The sequence below is a fragment of the Lagopus leucura genome, unplaced genomic scaffold (assembly GCF_019238085.1).
Source record: "Lagopus leucura isolate 7727_CA_CO unplaced genomic scaffold, USGS_WTPT01 Super-Scaffold_100036, whole genome shotgun sequence".
Lineage (NCBI taxonomy): Eukaryota > Metazoa > Chordata > Aves > Galliformes > Phasianidae > Lagopus > Lagopus leucura.
Window position 1 is genome coordinate 2,093,115 of NW_024962285.1, and position 17,414 is coordinate 2,110,528.

At 39.8% G+C, this 17,414-nt stretch overlaps 1 protein-coding gene across 1 annotated transcript in view; it reads left to right on the forward strand.

Annotated features, from left to right (window-relative positions):
- DTWD2 (DTW domain containing 2) overlaps positions 1-17,414 on the forward strand; it is a 65,044-nt gene that overhangs the window by 274 nt on the left and 47,356 nt on the right. Inside the window, exon 2 of the mRNA XM_042882807.1 lies at positions 15,480-15,570. Coding sequence (XP_042738741.1) covers positions 15,480-15,570 — 91 coding nt within the window. The remainder of the gene's footprint in view (positions 1-15,479; positions 15,571-17,414) is intronic.

Here is a 17,414-nt window from a genome sequence, read left to right on the forward strand (position 1 = left end):
GCGTTGCGTTGCGTTGCGTTGCGTTGCGTTGCGTTGCGTTGCGTTGCCCCGGGCGTGTGCCGCTGTGCGCCCTGCTTCCGCCTGAGCCGGCCTGGAGCTGCTGGCGTTTGTGATGAGAGCTCCTGCTTACATGGAACCGTGAAATAAGTCAACCCACCGTCCTTGGGACACTGAGCCACGAGGAGCAGCGCTGTGCGGTGCTGCTGCTGTGCGTTTTGTCTCCGTGTTTCGTAATTTCGCTGCGATAGCAGGCAGCGCTGTGCAGTTGGTGTCCTTTTGCAGCGCGGTTTTCGTTCTGGATAAAATGAATGAACTCCAGTCTTTGTGGGGTTGGGTATTTGCAGATTGTTAATGTGGGTGGAGAACTTCAGAGGAATGTTGTCAGGAAAAGCTTTGAGACGAGTGATTGAGAGTCCTTCGTGATCTCTGTTTGGTCTTGGACTGTGGGCAAGCAAAAATCTTTGCTGCAAACACTGCCAGATGTATGCAGGACTAATTCACTGCATGTTATCCTAATTTTACCCAAAGGTGCTTTGATTAATGATTAATAACAGAATCACAGCATGGCCTGGTTTGCAAAGGAGCACAGTGCGCATCCAGTTCCAACCCCCTGCTGTGTGCAGGTCACCAACCAGCAGCCCAGGCTGCCCAGAGCCACATCCAGCCTGGCCTTGAATGCCTGCAGGGATTGGACGTTCCTTAAGCAACGCTATGAGCTGTGAAATAGTGTTTGTATGCCGAGTAAAAATGAGAAGAACCTTAATCCAATGGCCCTCTTCACCTGTATCTAAAATATTGTATGTGCTTCATCGGGGTACTGTTTATGTATGCATTCATTTGTGAAGATTGATAGATGAGTAACGACATTATGGAACATTAGGAAAAATGTTCCATACATTTACTCCTTCATACACTAGGAAAAATTTAATGTTCTTACATAACTATTCCATGTATATTAACAGTCCAATTAAGTTATGTACATACTGAGTGAGAAGAAGTAATGTGTTCTGTCTTCCACACAAGTAAATGATGCAGCTGCTTTATAGCACGTTGGGAAGGTAGTTAAGTGTAAACATGAACTTAATGTCTAATTGCTGATATTAGAGAAAGCAAAATAAGCATGTGTTAATTCTTTCAGCAATGCCTCGTGCATGGAAATTGCTTCATTGCTTTCATTTCTTTGATGTTCTTCAGATAGGAGCTCCAGGCATTTATTTTCACTGCTCTGAGTTTACTGCAATTTTTCACTCCCTGAAAGCATTGATTTCTTATCACTGCTTGAATAAACTGCTTAGGTAACTAAACTTGTGTTTTTTCCCATGGTTCATAACTTGTAAGAAGTGCCTGCAGTGTAAAGTGTTTCTGAAGCCATACCATGCATTTCCTGTTAAATTTGTATTGAAAAAGAAACAAATAAAGAAGTACACGATAGGTGGCAGTCCTGAATAGATTTCATTATTCCAGGCTCTTGAGTGGTATATTAAAGGCATTTGTTGTAAGTGACTATTAAAAACTCCTAAATCAGAGCAGTACACCACAGTTTCCACACCATACATGGTGCTTATAGATACTGTGCCCTGCTCCCTTCTCTTTGGGTCCCTTGGTTAATGCTGCCTGTGAGGACCAAGGCCTCTGAACATAAGGCTTCACCCCATGCTCCCTGATCGGGAGATCCTGCGATCTGTAATAATACAATAAATATTTTAAATAAAACTATAGTGATTTTATTGAAAGTATTTATCATAGTTATACATTTGCAATTAATAACACTTTTTAAAATTGGGATGAAGGAAAACCCTCTAGAAATAACCTTGTTAAGACATGAAATGGACTTTCTAGATCACAGTCTCAGGGAAAGGTTATATTTTGATGATATTGGGCTTCACATGGCAGTATCTCAAGACTGCAGCATTAGCATCTACAGCAGGTTTGCAGATGGCACCAAGATAGGTGGTGCAGTTGATACAGCAGAAGGAAGGGATGCCATCCAGAGGGACTTTGATAAATTGAAAAAGTGGGATAGTGTGTAACTAATCAGGTCCAGCATAGCAAAGTGCAAGGTTCTGTCCTGGAGCCAGATACATGTACAGACTGGGAGAGCTTTGTGAGCAAAACCTAGCAGAGAAGGACGTGGGGGTCCTGGTGGATGAAAGACTGAATGTGAGCCAGCAGTGTGTGCCTGCAGCTCGGAAAGCAAATGGTATCCTGGTAAAGAGGGGCGGCCAGCAGGGACAGGGTTAGGGTCAGTCCAAATCTGGGCACACAGTTACCTAAAATGATGAACTGATTCCACCTTTGTAAGCTAGTTTCAGCACAGCTAAGTGTGATGGAGTGGTTACAGAAATTACAGCCTTGTTACCTGCACGTTGTATTTCTTAACAAACGAGAAGCATTGGCAAAGTTTTGTCATCTCATTACTGTGAATATAAAATAATTTTTCATTCCTGTAGTTGTTACAGAAATAAACCATCTCAGACTTGTGTGTAATTTGATACAGAAAAGCAGAAATGTAAGAAAGAGATGTGAATCATAGAATAGAATCACAGAGTGGCATGAATGGAAGTTTCAGTATATTTTTACTCTGAATTTTGTATTTACTGTATCTCTAGAAATTCCTCATGCTACTGTTTCTTTGGCCTGTATTAGCAGTAATGACTGCTGCCAGTGCTGTTGATGAAATAAAAATGTTACTGACTTTAATGCTACTTCTTTCTGCTTGGCTGAGTTTCAGAGGCACTTGTTCATTTGCTGTAATATTCTAAACAGACTAATGAGTAGTGACCTTTTTAGGCCACTTCCTTTGTGCGTGACCAACTCAGTTAACATCCATTTTGATCTGCTGGCATTTAAAAAAAAAAACAACAAAAAAAAACCAAGTGTCAGGCTGGCCATGTCCTTTTGACTATGGATGACTAAGGGCTAGGAAGAGCACAACCAGAGATGAGACCTGCAGCAGAGAATAATCTTGTTAATTAAAGCAACTCCAGTGCCTTTGATTTCCCGATTTCTCTGTAATTACATCAACTGTGACTTTGCCTTCAGGGTGGTGGTTTATTGAAAGAGAAGTCAAAGATGTTTTAACAGTGATCAAACTTCTTCAATTTAATCATCAGGAATCTAAAACCATAAGTGGTTCCTTTACAAGAATTGTTATTGATTTTAGTAAATATAACACAAAGCAGAAATAACCTTTTATGTGTGTGTATATATATATATATATATATATATATATTTTTTTTTTTTTTTTCCTTTTTATATGGTAATGCCTATGTAAGTAGATGAGAGCTGAAGGCTGTTATCTGTGTACTCGAAGACTTGGTTTAGGCACAGCCAAGTCTGTAATTTTACTTGATTGTTATGGAGGAGAATTTGCCATAGGTGAATTTCACTGGAGATATGAAACATCTCTTGAAATAGAAAAGGTATTTACTTTTGCAGAAAGCAAGCTCTGGCAAATCCCAGAGCTGCTTATAGCATTCGATTGCAGCTGACGTTTGTCCTTTCGGTCCTTTGACTGGTGTCAATTGAGATTCTTCTTCTGTTCCATCGTCTTCTCCCTTCCCTCCCTGGACTAATCAACTTTCATTTCTGCAAAACTGAGCTCTCCTGTCACTTCAGATGCATAGCTTAAACCTTACTTTATTCTTGCTTGAGTTGATAGGCCTACAATCTCTTTTTTCCTTTTTTTTTTTTTTAATTTTTATTTTCCTCTCTCTTTCCTAAGAATGAATTATCAGGATAATCTGACTCGTTCCATCTGTAGGTTTTTTTTTTTTTTGCCTGCCTTTCACTTCTGCACTTCTCCTTCAGTTTAAGGAAGGTGATGTTGCTCTCTTTTCTACTTTCAGTGACTGTAATTCTGTATTTAATTCCATCATCTCTCCTCTCCTTGCAGTGCACTGGTTTGTCACTTCCTAATTTTTAAAGTCAAATAATGTCTGCATTATATTCATATAATTTATATTTCCCTTGCCCATTTTATAGCTTTAGCTTGGATCATACGTTTGCATGACTCTGCTGACATGTTTTTTGTCATATTCTGTGATGTTTTTTGCTTGGAACAAATCATCCTTCCTGGATGTCAGCCTGGTACTTGGCTATGTTGTTACTGCAAGTATAACTTACCTTTGGCTTTGACTTCTTTTTCCTCTGTCTTTCTTTATATCATTTGTGAAATATACCAATTATGTCCATAATTTCTGTCACGTTTATTTTTAAGTTATTTTACCCAGTTTCTAAAGCTATTAACTGTCACAACTGTCTGTAACAGGTTTTGATTCACTTGTCTTCTTGCGAGCATCCAGAAATAGATGAAGTCCTGTGTTTTGTGGCTTTTCTGAGTCATCAGTAGTAGAATGATTTATATGATATGATTTATACTCTAAAGTTGAATGTTACTTTTAAAAAAAAAAAAAACATAGGAGGAAAATGAGATATTTATTTCAGATGGTAGCCTTTCTAGCAGTGCTTTGAATGCATGCTAAAACGGCAGCTACTAAGGCTGGATTCTTTTCCTGACCTAGTAAATTTTTTATCAAAGATATTTCAGAAGAAATGTCAGAACTTCGAAGTTTTATTTAGGTATCTAAAAAAAAAGTTTTTAAGCCTTCAGTAGGGGGGCGCTACTGAAGGAGTGGTAGAAGACTGATGCTATGATGATGCCCACTGTTACAGTGGTTACCAGCTTGACATAACATTTATGGACATTAAAGTTTAAAATACTGTAAAACTTAACATTGAACTATATTTGTCAATGAATGCTTAGTACGCAAGCTTTTTTTCTTCTTCTTTTTTTTTTTCAGACCTGGGAAAACTTATTGCCTTCTTAGTTGCTTTTAAATAAAGTCGGTAAACATGCTGATGTAAAAAATTTCATTGAAGAAAGAAATACTAGAATAGAAAAACTGATATGGTGAACATTTATATTGAAAAGTAGTTAGGCTCAGTATAACTGCAGCCAAGGAGCTCTAAAACATTTTTTATTTGGTTGACCATCAGAGAAACTTGTTTTTTTGTCTTTGAGTACTTCTTGCTTGGGTGACAGGGAAAGCTGTTAGTAACTGCTTTCAGATCTTAGAGATTGGATGGATAATGAGAGTTAGCCTCAATAGCAGGAGAATAGTAGCAAAAGTGAGACATCTAGCAGCAGAGGCATCTGGTGGAAGCTGCAGTGTTTGATGCTGTAGATATTTGCAAGTAGATATTCTCTGGATAATGGGTATCTGTAGCTTCGCAGACTGAGTTCCAGTGCTTCTTCTAAGAATGTCTGGATTGACATACTAGAGGGAAGGGATGCCATCTGCAGCCTGGGCAGGCTTGGGAGGTGGACCTCATGAAGCTGAGCAGGGCCGAGTGCAAGGTCCTGCACCTGGATGGGGGCACAGGTACAGGTTGGGTGGAGAATAGCTTGAGTGCAGCTCTGATGAGAAGGATTTGTGAGAGTCAGTTGATGAAAGACTTAGCATGAGCCAGCAATGTGCACTTGTGGACAAGAAGACCAAGAACCGTATCCTGGGTTGCATCAAGAGAAGAGTGACCAGGAGGTTGAGGGAGGTGATTCAGCCCCTCTGCTCTGCTCTTGTGAGATCCCACCTGCAATACTGAGTCCAGCTGTAGGGCCCCAACACACGAAGGACATGGAGCTGGGAGCAGGTCAGACAAGGGCCATGAAGAAGGTCAGAGAGCTGGACCTCCTCCTCTACAAGAGCAGACTGAAGGAGCTGGGTCTCTTCAGCCTGGAGAAGAGAAGACTCCAAGGAGATCTTGTAGCATCCTGCCAGTACCTACAGGGGCTTACAGGAAAGCTAAGGGGCTTTTTATAAGGACATGTAGTGACAGGATGAATGGAAATGGTTTTAAATAGGAAGAAGGTAGATTTAGATTAGATATTTAGGAAGAAATTCTTTCCTGTGAAGGTGGTGAGATACTGGAACAAGTTGTCCAGTGAGGCTGTGGATGCCCCTTCCTTGGAAGCAGGGAAGGCTTTAAGGCCAGGCTGGGTAGGGCTGTGAGCAACCTGCAGGAAGTGTCCCTGCCTACAGCAGGGAGTTGGAACTAGGTGATCTTAAAGGTCACTTCCAACCCAAACCATTCTATCGTTATGTCCATAACTCCTAGGAAATCGTAAATCAGGAATGGCACTTTATGAACAAGAGCGCTCAAAATGGGTAGGTTGGTATTTCTTGTGACATTGCTTGTGTGGTGCAGCAGTGGTGGTCCTGTTCAGTTTTGTAATGTGTGAAATTTTGTTTTCTTGGTACTTAAGTACACTTAGGTATTTTGAGAATAGTCCCATGAAGTTTTTCCTCAATGTTTAATAGAACTTGATTTAGAAGCTTGATGAATGGGAGTTTTCGTTAGGTGGAGGTTTTAGCCTGTAAAATCATTACAGTTGGCTGGTGTTTTGCTATTTCTAATGTAAATGCATGTTAATTGTATTCAGTAATGGGAATTTCTTCATTAAAATGCCAAAGAGATGAGCAATTAAATCCAGATGTGCCGTTTCTCTTGGGGACTTGCATATAACTTCTTTTGAACTTTGAGTCTGAGTGTGTGAAGTTGATTTGAAAACATTAATATGTGAAGAATAAGCAGCCAATGCAGCATGGGTAAATATCTATGTAGGCCAGTCTGAAAGTAATGCCTTGTGTTTATATCCATGGAAACTGCAACAGCAACAAAGAGTGCAGTAATATTGTTTGACAGAGCAGCTACAAAACATTATTTTTCAGCACAATTAGAGTCACCACCGTTAACTGGGGATTCTTGTTGGCAAAATTTAGCAGAAGATTGATGGGAAAGTTCAACCTCTACTGCCACACCACCACCTCCCCTGTTAGGTTAGTTACTCTTGCCTGAAGATTGTGCATCACTTGGTCTGTATATATTTATTTGCATCTAAGTATAAATAAATATAGATATTATTATTGTAACTATCATTCTTTTTCCCTACGCCTTTTCTTTATCTTAGTAAATAGTTTTTATCTCAACCTAAGTACTACTTTGTCTTTTCTCTAATTATCTCCCATCTCAGCTGTGTGTTGTTTAGCTACCTGCTGGGTTAAACCGCAATAAGGAACCACTCTGCAACAAAGAGCAGGACGCCTAGATGGTCAGCAGCTTGACTGGGAGCCAGCAGTGTTTCAACAGGATGTAGACATGAACTTCATCATGAAATTAACTCACAGTGATGGTGATGTAGTGCTGGAGCAGTCAGTTTGGTATAATATAGCCATAAAGCTTCAGTCCGTGGAAGTGCTTGGTTCAGCTTGCTTAGGGCGTTAGGAATTACTCCTGCTTTGGGTGGGAAGCCAGGGCAGATGACGTTCAGAAGGTCCCTGCAGTCTGAGTTACTTGGAGTCTGTTTATAGCTTTGTAGAGTTGTGCTCTGTGTGAGCTCACACCTGCGGCCTCTCAGAACGGGCATTGCTAATTTTCTCAGCATAAAATCGTACTGTTACAGTGCAAATTGTTCCTGTCAGTGTTTCCATGAAGTACCTGGCTGCTGTCTTCTTGTTAGCTTTTCTGAGCACACTTGCTAAACCAACTACGTTAATTATACAAGCTGTGTTTCCAAATTGTGGAAGAAAGGTTAGTTTTTGTGTTGGACTTCTAGCTGTTTCAATCAGAATGGAATATTATTGGATATGCTTTGATTCTATAATCAAGTACTTCAAAGCAAATGTATAATTGGCTGTGTACCTTAAAAACAGCATCTCAAGTATCCCTGAAAGCTTAAGAGTAACTTAATGATGTCTAATAGAAATAAAATGCCAAGTATTCAGCAAAAAAACACAACATCGTATTGATGAAATCTAATAACTGTTCACTTTTTAGTAACAGGTGCATTATCTTAAAATACATTATTTGTTGCATGACACTGGGAAACTGGCTTTTTAAAATAACGTTTATGAAGGAGATTGTGGATTCAAAACTGAAGTGAAAGTTCACCAGAGCTGCCTGCTGTTTACAAAAGGGACACTAGAGTGTAGCATTGCATTTGCAGTGCTCCTGCAGCTCTGAGCCGTCGGTAGGCGCTGAGCAGGACGTTCATCTGCCCCGCACTGCCTTTTTCATGTCATATTAGGACTCTGAGTTGTTCTCAAGCTCTCTGACAACAAAGCTCAGTTTTTCTACCATCTATAACTGAAGTGAATAGTTATGCCAAGATTGAAGATTTTGTTTAGTATTTAACCATCTCCTAGAACTATGTTAACCGTGTTTTTTTTTCAAGCTCATGTTCACTTACAGGTAGATTGCAGAGAATGGTGGGTTTTCTTTCTAATATGAATATTTACTATTTAAAGACGTAGTTTTGCTTGTTAGAAGGCATCCACTTTTCTTTTTGTGCTATCTGTACGTCGGCACAGGCTTTCTGTTATGTGTTCATTTGTTTTACTTAAATAGATTATAATTTGATTTCATTGCTTTTCTAGTTATTTGTGAGAGGAAAAATGCTTACATTCATAGTTCTGTGTGAGTAGAAGAATCAGGTGATGAGATATGGCATTGTGAAGTGGATTGGGAAATATAAATACTTAGCTCTTCTTTTAATTGATGTCCAAATGATGTGTGTGTTCTGAGTCTGCTTTCACTTTAGGTCAGTGGCAGAGTTCACCCCTGAGGTTACTTGGTGTGAGAGTGACCATGTAACTCTGCTTTTACATCTGCTTTGTTTCAAGCCAGGATTCAGGCATAGTTTGCTGTCTACAAACAGAGTAAATAAATGCCAAAAGGGTCTGTCCTTACTGTCTGTCCCTAAAATATTGTATTAAATAAGGTGGTGTTACATAGGTGGACCTGAATTTCAAATATGGAAATAGCTGTCACATATGTGGTTAAATTACTGTAAAAGTCAGTTGTATTAATCACATGGTCTGATGCTTTTGGAACAAGAGAATGTTGTAGAACTGCCCTAGGAAAACTGACTGTGGAAGAAAGCTGAAAATCTTCATGAAAGACTTGGAAAAACCAGAAACATTTGCTAGAAGTGTTTACTCTTGCATAGATTCCTGCAAGGTTGCACATAATGAGAAGTTGTAATAATTTCTTTTTAGTCAAAAAAGCAACCACAAAATAACAATAGGTGAAGCTTTTCAGTAATTTAGCTTCACATAGCATAGCAGGTTTAAAGAGCTTCAGCTTTGCAGTGCTGGAGGCAGCTGAAATCTTGTATAGAATTGCAGAATTGTTTGTGTTGGGACTCTAAAGGTCATCCAGTCCAACTCCTCTGCACTGAGCAGGGACACCCACAGCTCAGTCATGGTGCTCAGAGGCTGGTCCAGCCTAACCATGAGTGTCTCCAGGGATGGAGCATCTGCCACCTCTCTGGGCAATCTGTTCCACTGGTTCACTGCCCTTATCATAAAAAAAACCTATTTTCTTATATCCTTTCTTCTCAGGTTGCACTGAAAGTAGTGCATCCTATTTATTTCCATGGAAACTACAACAGATGCAAAGAGTACAATAACAGTGTTTGATGGAGCAAATTGTCAGCTACAAAATGCTATTTTTCCACACAGTCACCACCGTTAGTTTTGCATTTTCTCATGTTAGGAACAAGAGCCTCTCTTGTAAACATCTGCACCAGCAGAGGTGACCCACTGGTGCTGTCACCACTGCTGAAACACTCCACCAACTGCCTTACTGTGCTCACATCCACTGTTTGTTCTCTATAAATGCTCAGCAAGCGTTAATGAATGGCAGTGGGTGCCTTTTTTTGCACACTGAGGAATTCGCACACCTTTGCTTCATAGGCACATCCATGTCAGATGCAACCTTGTCAGACTGCCCCTCTGCTGCCATCTGTTGCATGGCAAAAAAATGTAATGGGATATTGTCAGTGAGGTTCAACCTCTATTGCCATACCACTAACGTTATGTTGGCCTCTGATGTGTTGGGTCAACGTAATAAAATAGGAGACATTACTTTCAGATAAGCCCTTGTATATAGTCAGAAATCAATATACCTTGGGTTGATCCAACCAAAGACCCGCATTAGAATCAATGCCACCAAAAAAAAGAAAGTGCCTGCATCTGAAAACTCTGGGTGGTGCGTTAAACTATTTCCAAAATGGGAACGCAAAAAGCTTATTAAAAAAAGAAGAAAAAAAGATTTTCAAGTGGAGGTTCTTAAAATTGTCATCTCAAACCTTCCTTTAATTTCTCTGCTCTGATTTTTTAATTGAAGATGCACAGACTCTGAACTTTGTGCATGCAGGATTTTGCAGTCTCCAGCTGTGTGGTATTAACCACTCTTCCTAGAGACGTGTATGTGAAAAAGGAGGGAAGCACTGAGCATTTATTTCACTGAAACTGAAGCTGTTGTCTTTTCTACTTAGCTGCAGCGGCATTATATACTAGGCAGTTCTGCTTTAACCTGGCCATCCGTTACCTTAATTTCTTCACTAGAACTGAACATAAAAAAACGATCTGAAAGACATGTACTGCAGCAGGTCAAGAAGCCACTAAGCTATAAAACAGTACAGAGAAGTAAAGCTGGTTGTAACACAAAGTACCTGCTGTTTGATTTCCTTGCCTAAGGACACCAAGCTGAAAAATCTGGCTTGAGTGGCACTGCTACTGCCAGACTCGACTGGCATATGATCTGACTTCTTTTTACTTTTATAATATGCACAGGGTAAAATCTCTGTCCATGAAGCTCTTTGATAAGTGTTTTTATTGATCAGACTTTTTCGTGTACCAGCGTGGCATTGCATTTGTACAGTGTTATCACAGGGAAGAAACCCTGGCATTTAAAAATTGTACTTCTTCCTACTTTTTTAGTGAAGAGTTGACCCTGATACTGCAGTAGGGCCCCTGGCAGTAGAAAGTAACACCAGGGCTAGATGCCATTTACCTGCACTCGACTGAGCTATGGGAACAAACATATTTATGTCCCTCTTCTCTTGGACCAGATGTGCTTGTCTCTGCTTTTGGGAGTTTAACTCTCCCATTTTCAGCCTCCAGAAATGAAATGTGAACTCTCCTACCCACGTTTGGTATCCTTTTGTTTCCAGCTGTTGTTCACAGAGCTCACTAGAGGCGTCTCTGCTTCTCCCATCCTGTAAATGCTTTTGCTTTCATTAGTTCACATAATCACCTAGGAATGTGAGATACGATCACTGTCCTCAGTCTTTGTTGCATTATGCTTCTCAAACACTGTAAGCTGTAGAAACCTGCTGCCCTCTCACCTGTGTCTCAGTTACCACCCTATTCACTTGGGTGAAGCCCAGTGTGTGGCAGAGGCATGGTTGCTTGGCCACTCAGCAATTGAGTGGAAATCAAAAGTTAGCCAGTTGGAAGATATGCTTTCTGTTTCTCTTGTATCTTCCTCTTGTTTCTGTTCACAGTGTATTTCATAGCCTCACTCCAATCAGCAGCGTTTATGTCTGTGTTGTAATTTTGGTGGAGCCAGCGGATGGGAAAGCAGCCTAAAAGAGGTGCCAGATGGCAGATGTTTGGGTTTCAGTCTGTGCAAACTCCCACCGTCCTGGCTGGGAAAGGAGAGGAGGACTGGCAGACCTGTAGCTGTTGTGAATTTGTCCTTGCATTCTTGGCACAGATGAAGATTAGTCCCAAGAGAACCACTGCACTCACTGCTGGAAGCATGAGGATACATCCATGGATGCACACTCTATGCTGCTTGTCTGTGTGTGACGTGTGCTAAGACAGCTCTCACCCTCATGTTTTTCTATTGCAGTAAATTCTTCCTTAGTATTTCTTCTTATGAATTCAGGAATGATGTTCCACAGGCAGAACGTTGAAAAATAAAAATAAAGTACTGTAATCCTCCAGATAAGAAACCTCATAGCCACTCCACTCACAGCAACCATCTTAGTGGTAATTGAAGGGTTTCTTTCTGCTTACCTTCCTTGAAGTACCAAATTGTGTTAAAACTGAATTGTGGAAAGCCTAAATCAAAGGTGTTTTTCAGTACTGCCTTCACAAATTGTCAACTACAGATACAAGTCAACAGCATGCACAATTACCTTGACTTTTAACATGTGACCACTTAATCAATCAAGTGTAATGAACAACATTACAGCTGAAGACCAGCTATATTTGCTACTCCTCAGGTAAGCCTTGAAGAAGACTTTGAAGACCGTGTTGAAAGCCACTGAAACATGGAGATGAGGCACACATTTGGTGACACTGATTTGTGGGCAGTGGTGGTTAATGATTGCACTAGATGTTCTTAGAAGTCTTTCCCAACCATAATGATGCTATGATTCTGTGATATTCACTTCTAGACTACCACTGCCCGGAAACTGGTCATCACAATGCGCAGCCCGTTGTCTTGTTTCAGTTTTTGCTGGGAAAACAGACCACATTATTTTGAAGCAGAACATCATAATTTAAATGTAAAGAATGAAAGGAAAGCAGTGAGAGCACAGCGCATGATTTTTTGTTGTATATGAAGACAGAATAATTTTTGAGTCCTGCCAGTATGTCTGGTTGCTTTGTCATGAGTTTTTAAACGAGAAATGCTGAAAAACAGGTAGAAAGATGTTGGACAGCTTTGAGCTATAGTGAGATTGCTTACAGGTGAATATTACCATAAAAATTGTTCTCCTTCGAATTCCTCTTCCTACCCCTGGGCTTTTCCATAATATTCTCAATACTGCTATTTTGCCTGGAGTCCGGTGCAGATTGCTTTCATTTCCAGAAATGAATGAAAACTTATAGTTGTCATTAACTGAGTCTCCTGGTGCTCTGCCCCTGCTCTTCTGTAACATCAGTGCCATACATTGCACATGACAGAGCACATGCTTTCAACAGAAAAAAAAAGCACAAAAAGCCTTTTCAGCCTGGGTGGCCTTTCTGAGAGTGAAGGCAGCTTTTGTGGTAGTGGGACGGGACTTCTCCTGTTCGGAACTGTTTCCTAAATGATTACTGGTATAAACTCATAACATACATTTCGTGTAGGGATAAAGTGCGTGTTGTATTTTTTATTTTTTTTGTCTCAGCACGATAACCATTACATGCCAAGGTGAGAGTACAGAAATAAGTCTTTGTGCTCCTAGGATGGGGTTGTAAAAGTACCCTACCCATTCAACATAATTGGGCGCCTAATTGAGTACTTAAAAGTAATGTATATGCACATGTATGCCATTAAGTTATACTGGAAAGCATTCTGTTTGTAATTGTGTGTGCTCTGCTCCCTACAAATCAAAGTATAGTTGATTCTGTGATGATTTAGAACCTTTTTTACAACATTAATAATGCTAAAAAACAACCCATGAAGAACATGAGCCAGCCACGGAAAATACAAAGAACATACACCAGAAAAAGGGAAACTTGGAGACTTGAAAACAAGTAAATTATATCTGTCCAACTTTGTAATAGTAAATGCCCTGAGGTCAGAAACCATCAGAAACTGTTTCTGCCTGCTAATAAAAGCTAGGGAACAATGCAGCTCTTTGTATCAGAGCTGCCAGTTGACTATTTTGGTACCTTTATGTAGTAGATTTTCACATCCTAATCTCTCCTCAAAAGAAAATACAGTCGTGGGGAGAATTCTTTTGCTAATGAAACCAGGCATGGGGTGGTTTCGTTTCAGTAATGAGGAGAAGCTAAGGGATCTCACTTTGTGGGAAACGAGTGAATATGTTGATCAAAAGAGGATGAGCTTTTATTTAGCGCCCTGGGTGCAGGCATCAAAAAGCCCGTGGGAGTGTCTGCTGCCTCCAGGTTGTTAAGAAACTGTTTGCAGATGTGTTTGTTTAAATTATCTACATGAGAAGATTAAAATTTGGAAGAAAGGCGCTGTCACAGTATTGGAGATCCTCTGATCTCATCAGATCTGGAAGCTGGGTTGGTTTCTTGTGGCTCAGAGTGAAGGCCATTGCTAGACCCCACTGAATGCTGAAGTTGGTGAGCTCTTCATTTTTGTTTCAAAGCCTTTAGTAATTAACTGATACCCCAGAATGTTCCACATATATGGAGGCGTGTCAAGAGGAAAATGCCAGCTCTAGAAATGGGAAGGAAAGAAAGAAGGCGGGTTTTTGGAGCATTATATTGGAAGAGCATATGGGAATAATTCCATTTTGTCATTTTATTTTTTGTTCATGAGCTTTTTAGTATAAATATTTTAAAATAATTTCTTTGATCAGTAGGAATTTCTTCCCCTCCTCCATCATGCTCAGTTCAGATTGTGGCTATTGTTAGATAACTTTTAACTGGTTCCCCTTGGCAAGGGAAAGTAATCTTTCTATGGCAGTAGTTAGGGCTAGAAAGAGGCAGGGATCTTAAATTAACGCAGCCTGCAAGCTGTTAAAGGCCAATTTATCCACTGTTATTGCCTTTTTTACTGCGTTGCCATTTACAGGTAAGAGCTAATGTTTTATTTTAAGATGGTCTGAGTAAAGAACAGTTATGCTGGCTTAGATCACTTAGCTTGCTTAGTGGAGTGCTCTTGTGGGCAAGCATTGCGGTGTCAGTGGGGCTGGCCACGGGCTTGGCCTGGACCTGAGGATTAACTTCAACACAGCACATCTGCTGCAGTGGCTTCTTACGTTGTCTCGTGTGTGATCAACACAAAAACTGCTAACGACAAAAATCAGGAGGAGGCTGCAGGTCGAGGTGTGCTTGGAGTTGCTTGGATTCAGCTGAAAATCCCAACTTTATTTTCTTCATCTTGGAGGGTTTGTTTTGCAGGCAAAGTGAATTGTGAGTAATGATAATCAGATCAGCGTTAAGGAAGTCCGTTGTTTTTCCAGTAATTGCTCTGTGTATGCTGTAACAACTTCAGTGATTCTGTGCAGCTTTAAGCTTAATTCTTTGATTCTGTTTATTCCTGACTATTCAGCATATTAGTTTAATGCCAAATATATGTAGGCTAATTTATTTGAATACGATTCTCCCGTTAAAAATTCTAACGATGCATGCAATGCACCAAAAAACATCCAATAGTTGTGCTAGTTTTTCAGACTTCAATTAGACTTCAACTTGAAATGCATGGTGCTGTTTGTTTTCATACTTCTTGTCTGCTGTGTGTTTCAGAACGAATGAAATGATAAAAACTTGATATACAGCGTATTTGGGGTTTGTTGTGAGTATACCTTAAGATATTATGAATATTATACTATGAATAGTCCTTCAACTAAATTATATACTCTGTTACAGCATTCTGTCTAACTTGAAACAGTAACTTGGTATAAAATGCAGTAACAAGTTCATATAATTGGGGTATGGTTGCTCCTCCTGAAGGTGATGAAAGGGTTATGAAAGTGCTTTAATGCTAACCAGACCACAGAAGATGTCTGAACAACGTTTTCAAAATTCAGTTTGAATGAAAACCTTCTTTTCTTTCTGTTTTAAAAGCAGCAGAGATCTCAGAATTTTTTATCATGTTTCAACGTACTGTTTCATGAGGGGGGAGTCCTTAGTGGCCCTTTTGGGGCAGGGTAAGGGTTGGTGCAATATATTTATGCCACTGCTGATTAATTTTATTGTTTTCCCCTCTATTCTGTCGTGTAGCCGCCCTCAGAAGGTGTGTTTGTGTCCATTCCTGCCGATACATCCACTGAAAATCTCCACCTGCTTGTATATAATTCAGCATCCTGCAGAGGTGAGTAAAGATGCAAGAGGTCAGCTACCATCTTAGTGCAGCAAATGGTCTACAAGAGGAAGCAATCATGTTTTTAACACAGTAATTTTTCCTTTAAAATCAGAGAGCTGAGGTACCAGTTCATCCCAATTACGGTGACTTCTGAAAACATGCTTGACTTCCGTGGTTTTCATATACACAAGACATCTTTCTTCATTTGGATAATCCCATTAAATTTGGAGGTCTGCTTGGTGTGGCACAAACTGTTTCAGGAGGGAATCTTGATACAACACAGAATTATTCTCTTACAAATATGAATTAAGCAATGCATCTTGGTAGTGACTCGAAGTATTTAGATAATGGAAATCTATAGTTTAGTTTCAAAATAGTCTGTTTCTGTGATTTTGTTTGTTTGTTTTTGTTTTGTTTTGTTTTGTTTCACTTATTGAAGTGAAGCACATGAAAGAGCTACTGAAGGAACAGCTTTCTTTGCAGTTTCCTGGTAAAGGTACTTTTGCTTTTCAGAGACTCTGAGTAGCTTTAAAGTGTGTCCTGGACTGGACTTTATATACAATGCATCCTTTTATGATTTTGCCCATTTCATGCCTTCAGGGGTTTAATGGGCTCTTGATTTTTGATTTAGCTATTAGAGGCGTTTATACTGATGTTTTATTTTCTGCTAATAATGCAGTATTGTGCTGGATCACAAGTTTTGGAAAAAAAGAAGTAGCAAAATGTACCAGAGAGCCATGAACTGATATTTGAATTGTGTTGAACGTATTGTGCTGAAAAGTACTAGAACAAGTTTACACGGTCTTTCTAGATCCCCTGATCATCCTTCTGACATGCTATCTGCATTTTTCTTTAGTTAGGTTTAATTAGCAGCTTTCTGTTACAATAGAGTGCAACTGTTGCACAGGTATACGTTCATGGAAACAAGTGGTTAGAGCAGTGGTATCCAAATAATGAAGACATCAGAGCAGAAAAGATTAACTATCTGGCTGTAGAAGGGAACTTGGCTTGTAGGAGGCAAATCCAAACAAAAGCTGAAAAGCTAAGAAAATGGCTTATGATGACTTCATTTGATCACAAGTGATTCTTTTGATATGAGAATGGCAGAGGCATACTTGCTGAAGGGTAGGTTCCCTGTGCTGTAGCTGCTTCTAATCAAAACTCAGTCAGACTTCGAGGCAGATACACCTTTTGAATGTAGTAACAGCATCTGATCCTTCAGGCTGCCATGCCATTATAGAAGTACGTTTCAGAAGTATCATTAAACTAACCAAACAGAGCATGTATTTCTCCTGCTGTGCATCAGTGATGACTTTCATCCTCCACCTGTTTTGTTATTTATTGGGTTTTGCAGTTTCCAGTGCAGTAAGTAGACCACCAACTGTGGAGTGATTATTGCATTGTGACTTATATCTGGGTAAGAGGGTAAAGCATGAAAGTGAGAGGATTCCTGCTCCTCCACTGTCCTTCAATCCAGAAGGCATGCTGTTGGATACATTCACACAAATGTTAGGTGCTGTGAAAGAGAGTAGTCTCCTAATGCGTGGCAGCAAGGATTCCCTAAGATCCCAGGTTATGAATCTTACCATCCAGCATTCATCTTTGCATAATAGATCCATAGATTAATTCAAATTTGATTTGTGAAGATAATTCAGCGTTGCATGTCTAGGTGCAAATGTTTTTGGAATAGTGTTAGTGCACTACTGTTAATAATGAGAGTAATTTAAAAATAAAATAGATACAAACCAGGGATCCTAACCCTCTCAGCAGGAATAGTGGAGCAGTGAAGAGCATATTTGCCTAGTATGATTTCTGCTATTTTCTTCTTTCCACATACACGTGAATATAATAAA